The 16,927-nt window shown below is 38.6% G+C and overlaps 1 protein-coding gene across 13 annotated transcripts in view; it reads left to right on the top strand.

Annotated features, from left to right (window-relative positions):
• ANKRD46 (ankyrin repeat domain 46) overlaps positions 1-16,041 on the top strand; it is a 42,669-nt gene extending 26,628 nt beyond the window's left edge. For 3 of the 13 annotated variants that reach the window (XM_005563810.4, XM_073999225.1, XM_073999226.1), the window contains exons 2-6: positions 2,368-2,458; positions 3,272-3,368; positions 7,029-7,366; positions 8,882-9,040; positions 14,050-16,041. In XM_005563810.4, coding sequence (XP_005563867.1) covers positions 7,056-7,366; positions 8,882-9,040; positions 14,050-14,266 — 687 coding nt within the window. In that variant the 5' untranslated portion in view covers positions 2,368-2,458; positions 3,272-3,368; positions 7,029-7,055 and the 3' untranslated portion in view covers positions 14,267-16,041. Of the gene's footprint in view, positions 1-2,367; positions 2,459-3,271; positions 3,374-7,028; positions 7,367-8,881; positions 9,041-14,049 lie in introns of all 13 variants that reach the window. The other 10 variants (XM_005563807.4, XM_015454805.3, XM_045398563.2 and 7 more) reach the window with 4 other exon arrangements.
• Positions 16,042-16,927: the final 886 nt, after the last annotated feature.

Here is a 16,927-nt window from a genome sequence, read left to right as displayed (position 1 = left end):
TACGCAAACTTTCTTCTGTACAGCTGAGGACGGTCTCCCCAGAGCTGTGCTAGCCTGAAAAGGATAATAACTTATTTTTGAGTGCTAAGTCATACAGCTAGTAAGTAGCTGAGCTGGGGTTCAAACCCAGGCAGTCCAGCTCCATATATGTTCCGGGTGGAGTAATCCAGTTCTTTTAACAGCATCTGACAAGAAAATTGTCTCTCTATGTACACTCGTAAGAGTAGTGCCTTTCAGGAGAGTCAGACTATCACATATCTCTGCCCCCTACTTTTCCCACCTCTACAAGCAGGCTTCATTGTGTTTACTTAGGTTTCACATCCATTCACAGGGGCACAGACTCAGTCCTCAGTGAATCTTGAAAGATTACTGGTTCATTATTGACACTTTAATTAGTGCCTCTAATTCTGTTTGTAGAATGGTTTATATTAAACACTTCCTTTGGTAAATGCCAGTATATCCACCTGTGACCTTGCAAATGCTTGGTCCTACAGGTTCTTCCATAAATAACCTGACACTGAGACACATGACTCCAAAGATGACCTTACGTTCTTCTTGAATGGGGAAAATAGACACCATCATGCTCAACAGTCTTTTAGTCACAATCTTTAGGCCTTCATACAACTCACCAGTTGTTCTCCTGACCATTTATCCTAGAGAAATGAAGATTTACAGCCACATACAAAAAAATGTTTGTAGAAATTTTAACAATGGCCAAAAACTGGAGACACCAGATGTCCTTCAGTAGATGAACTGTTACATTGTGGTACACCCATGCCACGGAATACTGTTCAGCAATAAAAAATGGACAAACTATGGATACACATAGCTACCCTGGATGAATCTCCAGAGAGTTAGGCTGAGTGAAAAAGGCCAATCCCAAAAGGTTCCTGTATGTGCTGTATGGCTCCATTTACACATTCTTGAAATGACAGAATTAAAGAAATGGAAGACTAAGTAGTCGTTTCTAGGTGTTAAGGAGAGACTGGAATGGGAGGGAAGCAGGAATAGCTATAAAAGGGCAACATATGAGAGATGGTTTGTGGTGATGGAAGTGTTCTGTATCTTGACTATATCAATGTCAGTATCCTGGTCGTGATGTTGTACTATAGTTTTGGAAGATGTTACCATTGGGGAAACTGGGTAAAGGGTGCACAGGATCACTGTGTTAGTTCTTACAATTGCATATGAATTTATAATTATCTCAAAAAGTTTAATTTAAAAAAGTCTTTACTCCACTCATTTGACAGTCGTTAAATATGTGCTCTGATTTGTATTCACTTTATGACTTCTTAGGTCAGCTATTAATAGAGTCTAGTGAGTAAGGTCTAATTGAGGTCTTGGAAGTTTTCTTGGCAGGTTTCTAGTAATTTAGTCTAATGAATTTGTGTAATATTAATATGAAATCACACAAATCTGTCATTTGTTCAAGTGTATTTTCTTATGGGGCATTGTAATACCCTTAGAAAATGGCAGACTGGGTACGGTGGCTCACACCTGTAATCCCAGCATTTTGGGAGGCCAAGATGGGTGGATCCTGAGGTCAGGAGTTCAAGACCCGCCTAGCCAACATGGCAAAACCTCATCTCTACTAAAAATACAAAAATTACCCAGGCATGACGGCACATGCCTGTAGTCCCAGCTACTGGGGAGGCTGAGGCAGGATAATCACTTGAATGCAGGAGACCTCTGCAGGTGAGTTAAGATTGCACCACTGCACTCTAGCATGAGCGACAGAGCGAGACTCTGTCTCAAAAAAAAAAAAAAAAAAAAGAAAAAGAAAAAGAAAATTACAGAAGCATTGTCTTTCTTGTGGATTTAAGAGAACATTAGGATTATTGGCGGGCATAGCCATATGAACTATAATTCTATCTCTAGATAAAAAACAAAAGTTATTCTTTTTCCATAATGTGAGCTCTGCCACATCCAGAATAACCCACTTGCACCATTTTAATTAACATTGAAAATTGAAACCAAATCATACATTAAAGACAGGCTCTAGTTGTTAAAGACCCAGCTCTAGCTGTCAGAACAAGAGAGGAAAAATATTAGGCTTTGGGTGAATACATAATATTTGTTTAAGGAAACCAAGTTAAGTGGCTCCATGATATGAAGTTTGTCTACATTGATACTGTAGTATCACAAAAAAAAGTAGGAAATGAGGAGCGTAGATGTTTGGTGTATTATCATGTCTTCGTGAAATTTGCTGACCCTCATGTGGGACTGGTCCTGACGTACAGTTTGTCAGCCATTGTCATCAGTTCCAGCTTAGCACTGATAGCCTTTATGATACAGTCTGACTTACATATTGTAAATGGAGCTCCATAAAATACCATTAATTATTTCCCTATATAAATTTGTTCACAGGGATTCGATAACGATGAGCATGGATGACCAGTAAAAAGTTAACCTGTATTTCACCCTGACCAGGAATTTGGGATTTGGACTTGATAGCATGGTATCTATCACGTTTCAGGCATACAGTGAATGTTTGTTTCATGAACTAATATTGCTATTTTTGTGGTCCTTACTGCCTGCCCATGGCCCTGCTTCCACGGTCCCTCCAGAGAAGAGTTGAGTGGGTAGACAGGGTGCCCTTGAAGTCTCTCTCAGTGCAGAGGGGTGTAGCCTGGGCGGGCCAGCACCACAGTTAAGGGGGAGCAGGGTCAGGCTATGTAAAGAAGATTACAGATAGATTTGGGCCAGGTTTTCTTTCACGATGAAAAGACAGGGAAGGGAACAGATTTAAAGAGATTTAAGTATCAGCATTCAAGGTAGATTCGAAATATTTTTTCTTAAATGTATCCTGTTTGGTTTAAATATAAGTATTGGCTTTTTTAACTTTCATTTTTTTTCCCATTATGAGTAGTATTTTATTTATAAAAATGCTTTTGTGAACTAATCTGGGATGTAGCCTCCATTTATAATGTGAAAAATATGCATTCTGAATTCCAAGTAATGACTGAGAGAATTTTTGGAGCCCAGTTTGTTCTTTACTGATGGCACATAATTTGGTTCTTATTCTTTTATCTTTCTGTCTTGCTTTCTTGTTTGTGGGCCACAGAGCAGCTTCTATTAAGTCTGTGGCCTTTGCTTCCTTTTCACTACTTTGTTACTCATCATGTATTTTTCTGGCTTCACAAGTTGATGCCTCACCTACAGATTTTCTAGAGAATTTCTACAGGCTCAGTAACCTGTCTGTATTTAATAGAACAGTGAGTTCTGTTTCTCACCACACTTCTGTTATAACTGAATTTTCTATTTACTGTAGATCCTTGCCAGCACATTACAGAATATTTTTGTTGAACCTTCTTGAGAATTCAGAGAAACTGCTGAGTGACCACTGAACGAAAGATCTAATCTTTAGAGTTACGTGAGTATTTACTACTGTGGACTTCCTCACAAGATGTGAAACCTTCAGTGAACCTCTTTAGGGCAGATTCAGTTCTGTGATCAAGATGAAAAATATCTATCATTGGGCTTATTAAATGTGGGATTAAGTTTAGCAGTTGCTCAGGGACACAGAGAAACTGACAAAATACACACTTATTCTCACCTGAAAAATAGACACAGAGACTTGTATTTCTTGCTGAGCCAACATTCAGAAGAATCCTAGTCTGCAAACCACAAGAATTCTTACTGTGTTTGAATCAAAAACGCCAAGTAGATTTTAAAAATTATTCTTAAAAATTTAACCAAAACACATTACCTTTTGAAAAGTACTTCATATGTGGCATTTCATTATTAAAAAGGTTTATGATAGCTTTTCCATTTTTATGATTCAATACTATGCAAGCTCGTCCAACCTGCAGGCCAGAACAGCTTTGAATGCAGCCCAACACAAATTCATAAACTTTTAAAAAACATTCTGAGATTTTTTTTTTTTTTTGAGACGGAGTCTCGCTCTGTCCCCCAGGCTGGAGTGCAGTGGCACGATCTCAGCTCACTGCAAGCTCCGCCTCCTGGGTTTACGCCATTCTCCTGCCTCAGCCTCCCGAGTAGCTGGGACTACAGGCGCCCGTCACCTCACCCGGCTAGTTTTTTTTTTTTTTGTATTTTTTAGTAGAAACGGGGTTTCACCGTGTTAGCCAGGATGGTCTTGATCTTCTGACCTCGTGATCCGCCCGTCTCGGCCTCCCAGAGTGCTGGGATTACAGGCTTGAGCCACTGCGCCCGGCCCTGAGATTTTTTTTTTTTGCAATTTTTTAAAGCTTATCAGCTATCATTATGTATTTTATGTGTAGCCCAAGACAATTTTTCTTCCAGTGTGACCCAGGGAAGCCAAAATGTTGGACACCCTTGCTGTAAGGGAAAATATTTAGATTACCCTCACAAAAGAATTCCTGACTATTTTATTGAGTAAATTCTTCTCATTGAGTTTTTCTGTGTGTTGGTTTGGTTTGGTTTGGTTTGGTTTGGTTTGGTTTGGTTTTTTGAGATAGGGTCTCACTCTGATGCCCAGGCTGGAGTGCCGTGGCTCAATCTCAGCTCATCGTAACCTCAATCTCCCAGGCTCAAGTGATCCTCTCACCTCAACGTCCCGAACAGGTGGGACAAAAGGCGTGCGCCACCATGCCTGGCTAATTTTTAAATATTTTATAGAGACAGGGTCTCTCGCTATGTTACCCAGGCTAGTTTCAAACTCCTGGGCTTCAAGCTATCCTCCTGTCTTGGCCTTCCAAAGTGCTGGGATTACAGGTGTGAGCCACTGTGCCCAGCCAGATTTTTTAAAAAGTCATCATATGTATCATAATCTGAAGTTTATTTTAATCTCTGTATTTTAAAATCATAAACATATATTTTTTTCTTATTTGAAATTATTCTTAACAGCCCCTTTTCACTCTTCATTTCATATCCAGTGAGTCATTAAGTTGTGCTAATTCTGTCTTCTCTATTCCTCTCCAGCGTGTCCCCTTCTGCCTGCCACTGCCTTAGGTCAGGTTTTCATTTCTTGCCTATATGGCTGCAGTGACCTAATGATTGATCTCCCTGCCTCCAGTCTTTTTCTCTACAATCCAAACCCTCCATATTGCCATCCAAGTAATCTTTCTGAAAGACTAATAAGACTGTGCCATTTCTTTGACTTAAAATCCTTCAATGGGCTGAACTCATTGAAATAGTAGTCCCAGCTATTTAGGAGGCTGATGTGGGAGGATTGCTTGAACCGAGGAGTTTGAGGCTGCAGTGAGCCATGATTGTACCACTGCACTCCAGCCTGGGTGGCAGAGTGAGAACCTGTCTCAATTTAAAACAAAAAATCCTTCAGTGGCTCCTCACTGAAATTCAGGTATTAAAAAAACCTTACTGTGGAGTTACTAGGAAGATTAAATTAAATTCATTAAAACCTCCTAGTTGGCACCTGGCTCAGAACGAGTCTCAATATATGTTAATGCCCACTCTTCCCACAGAGAGCCCATGGTAGCAGCAGAGCCCTTGTGTAAGGCAGCCCCAGATTTTGGGACAATGGCTCTGCTGAGAAGCCAAGTTGGAAGGAATAGGGGCAGCGATCTCACCAATCTCAGCAACCAGGCTTCCCTGAATCCCCTTGAGGTTAGGCACAAGAATAGATGGGTCTAGCATCCAGTTCCATCAGTGTTTCAGAAAGAGACTTTACCTGATCAGCTGTATAAGCCAAGTCCATCTGTGACTAAGCTTTTGTAACCTAAGAACTAAAAAGCCATCTCTAGAAAAGCATTGGTGTCTGCCTTTCTGTTTTCTTGTCAATTTTGTAGCGAAGTTTCTTTTGACAGGCTTTAAGTCTTTCTTAAATGAACCTTGGGGAAGAGAGAGAGACCTAGTTGTATGCACTTTGGTAGAGCAGAATGTCCTGAGAGTTCAGGTGCAGCAGGCAGGTGCTGAACTCTCGCCTGAGTTCAGGTGCACCAGTGGGGCCGGGAAACATCCGTGAAAGAGATGTGGGCAAACTGGTGAGCTGGATGAGTCCTAGAGATGAAATTCACATCAGACCTGGTTGAGATTGCTGCTTTGTCCTGACTTGGTATTCCCAGACAGCCCTACTTGTTTTTTTCTCACCTCTCAGTCTTTGGACAGTGGGAATTTGGCACAGTCACATATTAAGATAACCACAGAGCACAGCAGAATAAGATCAATACTGTAAAAAGAAGCATAATCTGAATTGATTTCATGCTCTGATTTTTAAATTCAGTTTGTTACTTTCCTTAGCCTTTCTCTTAAAATTTGTGCTATAGGCCAGGCACGGTGGCTCACGCCTGTAGTCCCAGCACTTTTTCTAGGCTGAGGCGGGCAGGTCATGAGGTTAGGAGTTCAAGACCAGCCTGGCCAACATGGTGAAACCCTGTCTCTACTAAAAATACAAAAAATTAGCCAGGCATGGTGGCAAGCGCCTGTAATTCCAGCTACTTGGGAGGCTGAGGTGGGAGAATCGCTTGAACCCAGGAGGTGGAGGTTGTAGTGAACTGAGACCACGCCACTGCACTCCAGCCTGGGCAACAGAGTGAGATACCGTCTCAAAAAAAAAAAAAATTGTGCTATAAACATAACATTCCACAGGTCTTTGTTGAGTATAACTTCTTTTCATGCAAGTAGTTTTAGTTACCATGTAGAATATCTCAAATACAAGAAGAGGCAAATATATCAAAGATAATCAGTTTGTTTAAATATGAATGTCTACCAGCAGTAGCATTTATATATGGGTAGTTCTTTGATGTTTAAACATCATGTTATCTATGTGTTCTGACAACGTAATACTTAAATCTAAGCTATTATATCTTGCTTAACTTTAAAAATATCTCTTAATCTTTTTACATGATGAAAAGCAAAATAGAGCTTTACAGTAATTAAAATTTTAATCCAGCAGATATGAAGAAAATAAAATGTTTTAATGGAAAATAAAATATAATTGATAACTTTGTTGTTGTTTCTGTTTGGTAAAGTAATTTATTAGAGGCAGGAGGCCAAAAAGGATGAGAAATAGTGCTTTTCTAAATGACTCCTTTGCCTTGTTTTCATTTGTCTTCATGGTATCTCACTCACCTGTTTCATTACAGGCGTGTTCCATCCACCACATCAGAACAATGTCGTATGTTTTTGTAAATGATTCTTCTCAGACTAACGTGCCCTTGCTACAAGCCTGTATTGATGGGGACTTTAATTATTCCAAGCGGCTTTTGGAAAGTGGCTTTGACCCAAATATTCGTGACAGCAGGGGCAGAACAGGCCTTCACCTTGCAGCAGCTCGAGGGAATGTAGACATCTGCCAGCTACTGCATAAATTCGGTGCTGACCTTCTGGCCACCGATTATCAAGGAAACACGGCTCTTCACCTCTGTGGCCATGTGGATACTATCCAGTTTTTGGTTTCCAATGGACTCAAAATTGATATTTGGTAAGTTCTCTATGGTTTTAGAAGTCTAGTCATTTCTTCCCATTAGTCTCTCAGCTGATAGTCTTATCTCGGGTCTTTGGATTTTGTTTTCTCATTAATCAGTTGAAATAAGTTCAGAAAGGCATTGAAGACAGTGTAATCCTGTTAGGCAAGTAAGGGAATGAGGGGCTGACCTCTAGGTTTTTGCTGAAGCAGCATATTTTTTTCTATGAAAATAGTGGGTAGTTTCTGCTACTAATTAATTGTGTAGTGTTACAACAAGGGAAGAAGAAGAAAAGAACATTTGTTGAAAATCTATGAGCTGGACCCTGTTTACTTGTTAGCTCATTTAGTCCTCAGAATGAAGAGCTCTCACGATAGGTGTTTTCTTCATTGTACAGATTTGATAGTTAAGACAAAAAAGGATTGGACAAAGTTCACACAGTTTATAGAGGATTTGAAAAGGTCACAGTTTATAAGGGACAGAGCTGGAATTTGAACCTAGTTCCGCTGACTCTTAACGCTTGTGTGCCTTCTGTCATGTAATGCACCATGTGAGCTTCGTAATCTCCCTGGAGTCCAAGATCCTTTTTATACTGAACAATTTGAGGAAGTCATGGGGCTTTTTGTTTGTTTTAGTGATACTCTGCTTTTTCAGTGGGAACGATGTCAAGTCACCTGTAAAACTGAGCTTGACCTTTAAATTACAGTTACACACTGCCCTAATTTATTGATGCCATAACGCCCCTAAATCTGAATAAGACAGTAAATGCTTCTGTTTCTGCAGGACACAATGGGGTAGGAATTGACTGCAGGATTTAATGTGGTTCTCTCCTATTATTAGCGTTAAATAGCTGCGTGAACCATGGCAGCTTATTTGACATTTTTTTCTTAGACGTTAAAAAAAAGTACTCGTCTCATAAAATGTAAATATCAAATAAGAATGAGTTTAGAACTAGATTTATCCACTTTTTTTTTTGACTGTATGTTCTCTTTTTCCTTTTCCCTGGAACTAAAAAAAAAAAGAAAGAAAGAAAAACAAGGGTTAATTCAAAATTCAGCTCCACTGGATGTTTGGCTCAGCTCTGGGTTTTACTTTTGAGTTAATTGGACCCATCTTCCCCCCCCCCCCCGGTGATTTGTTTATTCTTCATAAACACTTTCTGTAGTACAATTCAGAAAAAAAATGGAGGCACACGGCTATAACGTCCACCACAATCTGCTGTTGAGGAGACATTCAGTGTGAGGATGGGGCTGGAGGTGGGGGACGTGTTTGGGTAAGAGGATAATGGCCTCTGTGATGAACTGTGCAGAAATCCCATCAGGCAAGGTCTGATTGCAGCCTGCTGGTCAAGGCTTATGGTAGAAAAGTTGCAGTGAGCCAAATACTCCTTTGGTTCCCCACGGCCCTAGGGTAGGTCCTAATTGGGCCCATTCTTTCTTCACTGAGATCTATACAAATGGGTACTAAAAATGGAACTGACAATGTAGTGTAACTGCTGTGATGGCTTCTTTATTTTTATGAACTTTTTTTAGCAATCATCAAGGTGCTACCCCTTTAGTTCTGGCAAAGCGCAGAGGAGTAAATAAAGATGTCATCCGATTGCTGGAATCTTTGGAAGAACAGGAGGTAAAAGGATTTAACAGAGGAACCCACTCGAAACTGGAGACCATGCAGACAGCTGAGAGTGAAAGGTACTGGAAATTTTTTTTTTCTCTCACTGTATTATTCATGCTGGACTTGAACTCCTGGGCATTCCTCCTGCCTCAGCCTCCTGACTAGCTGGGACTATAGGCACATGCAGCCACGCCCAGCAAAATAATATGATTTTTTAAGGGGAAAGTCACTTTAAGTACCTGGATTTGTGGTAACTTTGTGAACTTTAATATTCATTTGCTTTTAAGTGCAACTTGAACTTTATATAGGACCTTATGGCTGCAGATTACAATTGAGAAGCTATTAACAGAAAGTACTACATGTCATGTGCACATAATGTTCTGTTAGCCATCTGCTGTATTGACAGTACAAAGAAGAAATAGTAACAACTGAATCTAAGGGAAGGAAACTGGAGCTTTGGTTTAAGTACAGGTCACAAAAAGAATGGAATTTCAAAAAAAAAGAGAAGTATAAGTAAAGCCAAGAACTTGGGCAGTTTTAGAAAAGACCAAAAGGTAGTTTCATGGATAGGGAAGTGGACTGCTGAGAAACAAGAAAACAGGAGAGGGAAAGCAGGATAGTATTTAACACATGCACAGTTCAGTAATGTGAAAGTGAAAGTGATGATCATATGAGTTGGAGCTAATGAAATTTGGACTCCTGTAAGTAATTGAAGCTAAGATGTGGTGACTGACCGGGTCTTGAATAGCTCATCATGTCTCATCTAGAAGCAATGGAGAACACAGTTCAGGAAGCTCCAAAAAGGTGGCAAACCATCTTTTCTCCTGACATCACTGGGCTCAATACGTAAAGTTAATAGGCCAGACTTAGTTCCAGTAGCATATAGTCTGATTGACCACCATGCAGTTTATACACGTGAAGGAAAAAGGATGCTGAGCTTCCATAGTCTCTTCCCAACATTCTCGGTAGGTTGTAAGTAGAATAAACAAGGGCCCACATCAGCTGTTTACCTAGTAGCTGATGGACTAGGACTTGGATTTAGAATCACATAGTCCACTTAGACCATTGGGATCCTTGTTTCTGTGAGTTCTAGATGAAATCCTCTCTGTTTTTCATAGCTCACCGTTCATTTGATTCCTTTGTACCTGTTTTTGCTTTCCTCCTCTCTGTGCCAGTTGATGTGCTCTTTGGGGACCATTAATTCCGCTCTGAAGCTTAGGTCTGTTTTGTTTAGATACTTTCAAGCACTTAGTACAGTCCTGAGGAAATCCAGGAGCTTTACTTCTGGAACAGTGCATACTCCTCATGAGTGATCACTGAAAGCTGACAGATAAACAAGAAGTCAGAGATGTATTTACAAGCCCTTTTTTTTCTCTCCTGTGTACTTTGGATTGACAGAATGGCATAAGCACTTTAACAACATTGAGTTAACTATTATTTGTTACAGATTTGTTCCTCCAAAATAACTTGAAATTTATTTTTATCTTTTTATAAAATAACATTAAGTACTTTAAGCTTCTTTACCATGAAAAACAGCCAAGAATGTGTTTTTGTTTGGAATATTTTTAGGGCCTTTATTTTGTTAATAGCCAGTTTCTTGGCACCTCTTTAGCAGAAATATACTTTTGGCCTTAGTTTGCCTCAGTTGTGATTACTTACTAAGAAGTGATTAGTACAAAAAAATATTCCATTGGATGAGCAGTTGAAGTACTCCTGCTTCCTTCACATACCTGCCATTTCACTGCAGCATGAGAGTTTGTATTAATTGTAACACTGTGTAAAGCTCGTTTCTCAAAAATTGAGTTATTAACACTTTTATTGCCTAGTTTTCCTATCTTACTTCTGCCCCTCAGTTTCATGGTAGAAATTCAGTGGTTGAAGTTTAAATCAGAAAGTTGAAAGGTAATGTCGTTAGGAAAATGCAGATGAGGACTACAGTGAAATGCCACTTCACACCCACTAGGATAGCTGCAATTAAAAAGATAATAACAAGTGCTCTGGAGGATGTGGAGAAATTGGAACCCTCATACACTGCTGATGGGAATGGAAAGTAGAACAGCTTCTTTGGAAAAGTCTGGCAGTCCTTCAAAAAGCTACACATAGAGTTACCGTCTGACCAGCAGTGCCACTTCTAGGAATATACCAAAGAAAACTGAAACATATGTCCACACAAAAGCTTATATATGAATGTTCATAGCATCATTATTCATAATAGCCAAAACGTGGACACCACCCAAACATCCATCAGCTGACGAAGGAATACACATCATCTGTTCATCCAGTGGAATATTGTTAATATGATTATTTTGTACTGATACATGCTACAGCATGGATAAATTTTGAAAACATGCTACATGGGAGAAGCCAGGCACAAAAGGCCACATATTATATGATTCTGTTTATGTGAAATATCCAGAATAAGCAAATCCACAGAGACAGAAAGTAGACTAGGAGCTGGGAGAAGCGGCAATGGAGGAGTGACTGCTAATAGTACAGTTTCTGATAGAGGTGCTGAAAGTGTGCTGGAATTAGAAGAGATGGTTGTATAATTTTGGGAATATATGAAAAGCCACTGAATTGTACAGTTTCAAAAGGTAAATATTATGGGATGTGAATTATATCTCAATAAAAAGTAGAGGAAAAGGTTTAAAGAGATTGGCTAGCACATGGCATTATGGCATAATTGTGTAACAGCTTTTTCTAGAGCAGAAGATAAAGCAGGGTTTTAAATGTGTTTACTATAATATTTTTCATTTCTCTTAGGAGTCCCCCGAGACAGCACAACTTCTACAGGCCTTAGAAGGGACTATAAATCAAGTTAATGAAAAATATTTCCCCACTCCTCCATATAAACTCAAGTTTAATTCCTTTTTACTTTGTAGGTGTGGGATAACAAAAACAGTTTAGCTGTCACATTTTTTTAAAAAGGTACACACAAACACAACCCCCAAAGACAGTGTAGATACCACGTTTTTAAAAAAGGATTACACACACACCCCATTATGTTAGAATCAGATATTCCCTGGACAGTAGAAAGCATTTCATTGGATAAAGTCTTTATAGAAGATCCTGATTGGCAGCGCTTCATGAGCTCTGAAGAGCAATGAGAGAATGCTCATTGAATTTTCATTTTATACCTAACATGTTTGAGTATAAGGGCATGTCAACTCATAATCAGTAAATTTTACATAGGCCAAACTAAGCCTCTCCAGAACTTTGTTATCCATTTGTGGTTTTACTCTTTTAGGCCTTCTCAAAATTCTAATCTTATTTTTAAACTTGCTCTCAAGTTGTCCGAAATTACTGTATTGCTGTAGATTCCCACTGAAAACATCATCTCTTATTCAGAGAATAAACATGTTTTAATTATTTAAAAAAAAGTTTGGGTGTTAAGTAGACTGGCCCATTAGGAAGTCAGTTTCCCATGATCAGAGAAGACCTCTAATGATGGTAAAGGCTGAAAGACTTTTGTTTGATGGTATCAAGAAGTAAAATAAAGTTGTAGGTTAAAAAAATGCCAGTTTTGCATGTTTACTCAAAGTTCATAGTGAATGAGACTCTAAGAGATTGTTTTATGGGAGTTAGGAAGGATAGTAATGAACTTTGATAACCAGTAGATAGTTGGTTCCTATGATCATGGTCATTGTGGCTTTAATCTAAATGATACCCTCTTATTGGGCCTGTATGTTGTGACATAACCATGGGTGCTCTTCCCTTAGTGCTTCCAAGTACCAAAGTCAGATGCAGTTTCTCTTTGTGGTAGTCATATTTCTCATTGATAAAGTTCTGAAAACCAGAATCAGTGTTTTTATGGTATTTGCACTACCTTATTTTCAATTAGACTAGCCTTTATGCAGAAGAGAAATGAACATATTCTGTCTTATTGTACAAGATAGAACTAAAACCAGTAGGAAGAAACTATTAAGAATTCCTAATGACTAGGCCAGCTGTGGTGGCTCATTCCTGTAATCCTAGCACTTTGGGAGATCAAGGCAGGTGGATCACCTAAGCTCAGGAGTTCAAGACCAACCTGGGCAACATGACGAAACCCTGTCTCTACTGAAAATACAAAAATTAGCCAGCCATGGTGGTGTGCACCTGTAGTCCCAGCTACTTGGGGGGCTAAGGCAGGAGGATTGCTTGAGCCGGGGAGGTGGAGGTTGCAGTGAGCCGAGATCACATCACTGCATTCCAGCCTGGGCGGCAGAGTGAGATTCTGTCTCCAAAAAAAAAAAAAAATTCTGATAACTAGATGAGTCCACATGGACAACAGGCTGAAGAGTAAGCTTCCATTATTAGAGAATTACACTTAAAGAAGGAATTCCTTCATTGGTCAGATTATTGAACTAAATTAATAAAAATTCCCTTTTAACTTTAAGATTCACACACACTATATAAGTGACTTTTTAGATTTACTCATCTTTCCCACCACTGCCCCCTCAAACAGACGTTTGTTTTCTCAGTTCTAGGGCCTAGAAGTCTGAGATCAAGGTGTCACAAAGTTGGTTTCTTCTAAGGCCTCCCTGCTTGACTTGTAGATGACTGTCCTCTTCAGGTGTCATCACCTGCGTGTCTGATTATTCATATTAATACGTTCTTAAATTATGAGTCTACCCTTTGAATCTTCTAAATTTAACATAACAATAATGTATTGTGGTTTAATATCTTGATGGAAACAACTCATTTAACCTATTTCAAGACTTCTGCTCAGGACACCTTAAAAAAAATAGAGATGGGGTCTCGCTATGTTACCCAGGCTGGTCCCGAACTCCTGGGCTCAAGTGATCCTCCCTCCTTGGCCTCCAAAAGTGCCAGGATTACCGGCATGAGCCGCCATGCCCAACCAGGACCTTTTTAACAGAATTTTTAACTTGACTTTACTAAATTCTAAACCAAGAGAAACATACTCATTACCATTTAGCAATTTACAGTTTAGGATATATTGTTCAGATACATAAGCATGTAAGAGTGTATATATGTATGTGTGTGTGTATATTTGGTCTTTTCTAAATAATAGTCCTGTAGTTTTATGTTTTTGGAATTGCTGTGTTTTTTAATGCCCTTTTTGCTCTTTCTTCTTCCACAGTGCTATGGAAAGCCATTCACTCCTCAATCCCAACCTGCAGCAAGGTGAAGGGGTCCTTTCCAGCTTCCGAACCACGTGGCAGGAGTTTGTGGAGGATCTGGGCTTCTGGAGAGTGTTGCTTTTGATCTTCGTCATTGCTTTGCTGTCTCTTGGCATTGCCTATTATGTGAGCGGGGTGCTGCCCTTTGTGGAAAACCAGCCTGAACTGGTGCATTAAAGGAGCTCATGGAAGATGAGGCAATGAATTGCCTATTTCCTGGCTTCCAATGTTTGTTCCCAGTTTCTCAGAATTTTTCTTAGTGCAAAGCAGTGAGAGCGGTACATGTTTCTTTTTGCATTTTTAATTATTGTAATCCTTTTAGATAACGATGTGTTCATTTGAAATAACTACATATTATGATCAAGTATATTGCATCCTAACGCTACCTCTGACTCAACCTGACTTTGTAGGAAAACCTGCACATAGCCTTGTTTGGTAAAAACACAAATGACTAGAGAATGGAAGATAAAGGAGGAGGCTAGGAAGTCCTTGCTATCAAAACCTTATCCTAATATAGGACCAATTGAAGTATTCAAAAAGAAAAACAGTGTCTTATATGATTAGTTTTTGTTGGTGGTTTTGTTTTCATTTATTTTTGCAAGAGCCACTTTTTATTTACTGTCTCTAGGGACAAGAGATAATTTAAAACTTGAAGTACTTTTTTCAAATCTTGTGCAGCAAATTAGTATTGTTAGAATCTATTCGGCTTATTTTAGTATTTTTAAGTCTAGTCACAAACCAAACAAAACTTTTGAAAATGAGCTATATTTTGTTCAAAGGTGATTGATTTGATCTTATATTTATTTGTTTTTAGGTTAATTTTTGATTTTTTGTAAACTGCTTTGCTCGTTAATATCTGTGAAAAATAAACGAGTTCATTTTGTTCACTTTCCGATTTTCCCTGGTACCCTATTCATCAGAGATAACCATTCATCAGAATTACAGTCAGAAAATCCTTTTTCTATTGAAGAGTTAGCAGGGAAAAATAATTCTGATATTTAACTGTCATAAATCTGTAGTGCTATTATAGTGAAAAATTCAGTTCTATAAGCTAGCTGTGTTGTCACAATTTTATCATAGTTCATAATTATTTCATGTGCAGTTCTATTTAGAGGCCCTGTTAGACTTTTAACAATCCCATCCATATCTGTAATTCTCTGATGGCAAGAATGGATGGAGCATTTCTGAGTTAACGTGCTGAACAGTATTGTACTGGGTGTCATAAACTCTTTATGAATGGTAATATTATGTAAATTGAAATCTGGCCCTCAAACTATATTGCAGCTTTCAGCAATATGTTTGAAGGCCTCTTTTGTTAATGATCCTGTAATGTATGAATTATGTTCTTGAGTTATTAAAAAAGAATATGAAGGCTTGATAATTATTCATTGGGTAAAGTCAGGAAATTGTAGTGAAAGAACTAATGGTTTTGTTTTTTGGAATACAGGCACCTAAGCTATTGCTAATTGAATTGCTGCTAGAATTAGAAATTATGCTTTAGAATAGAATTGGTATTTCTGTGATTCTTTTTGCTTCTTGGTGTTTTCTCTTGTATCTGTATATCTAGTATTGAGGCTCGCTCTTTCATGTGGCTTTATCCTCTCTCTAATAGCTGTTGTAAAATTCCTGAGTAACTGGCTGCTTCAGGATCAGCTTGCAGAGTCTTGCTTTTAGGTTAGATACAAAGTAAATCATAGTTGGTGTAAATACAGCAAAAAACAGCTGGCTTTAGAATGGAGAACACTACAATTCAAATTTGAAGTATATTCAGAAGAAAACTTTGCTTTACATTTGTTTGTAAATCTAAACAAATATGCAAAATTGGTCAAAATGTAAGTATATAGCATTTTTGAAGATTAATGGTTCCTTGTATGTGCTGATTTCTTTGTATTCTGTTCTCTGCATTCATCATTCAGGAATACTACCAATAAATGTATTTATATATCCCTTAATCATGATTTGTCTTTTTTTTTTTTTTTTTTTTAAGTGTATTATAGTTTTTCTTGTAATCTGGGGATTTTGTAACGGATTGCAATTAGCTGCTTTTTAAAACACAGCTTTTTTTCAAACCTAATGTAATAGGTATATTGAGTTTCATTTATGTTTGCCTTATAAATACTCAAACTAGTTTGAGTGAATTGCTTGTAGATTTAAGGGTGATGATAATAACTACCACAATTAAGCCCCTCCCAATTATGCAAGTTTTTAGCGTGCCTCACCTCATTTTACCCTACGCTCCCTTGAGCACTACATGTCCCCAGTTTATAAGATGAGAAAATGGACACAGGGAAGGCTAAGTAACTTGTCCAAGGTCAAACAGGTAGGTCTTGGTAGAAGAGGGATTCCAGATTAAGGCTCCAGCCCCAATTATGCTTGCTCTTTCCTCCTGTCCCACTGTCTTTCATGAATCTGGAAATGGAACCATGTTTATTCAGAACCTCGCCTGATACCATTTCAGCAGGACATTACTAAATTTTCCACTCGTGGTCCTATATACTTACTTTTTTTCCTTTTTTACACATCTTCCCAACGATAGAAACTTTAATACTCAAAGTCCAACCCTGGCTTGTCAGAAAGTCTTCCATAGTTAACCGTACCTGACTGCCTCCTTCCCAACCCCTCCCTTCCCCACCACTTACCACACCCAGGTTTATTACTTGTATTTTGCATTCATTCATCCGTTTCTCTGTAAACATGATTTTCTTTCTAACTGGTTTAATTGTAAGCTTCATGAGAGCAGGGACTTGGTCTATTTTTATAACCTCATCTGTCCACAGAGCATCCTGTAGAGCTCTTTGTACACAAATACTAATAACATTACTTCAATACCTGTAGCTA

The sequence above is a fragment of the Macaca fascicularis genome, chromosome 8 (genome assembly GCF_037993035.2).
Source record: "Macaca fascicularis isolate 582-1 chromosome 8, T2T-MFA8v1.1".
NCBI classification, from domain to species: domain Eukaryota; kingdom Metazoa; phylum Chordata; class Mammalia; order Primates; family Cercopithecidae; genus Macaca; species Macaca fascicularis.
The sequence above is the reverse complement of the archived record's forward strand: the minus strand, read 5'-3'. Positions and strand labels throughout refer to the sequence as shown.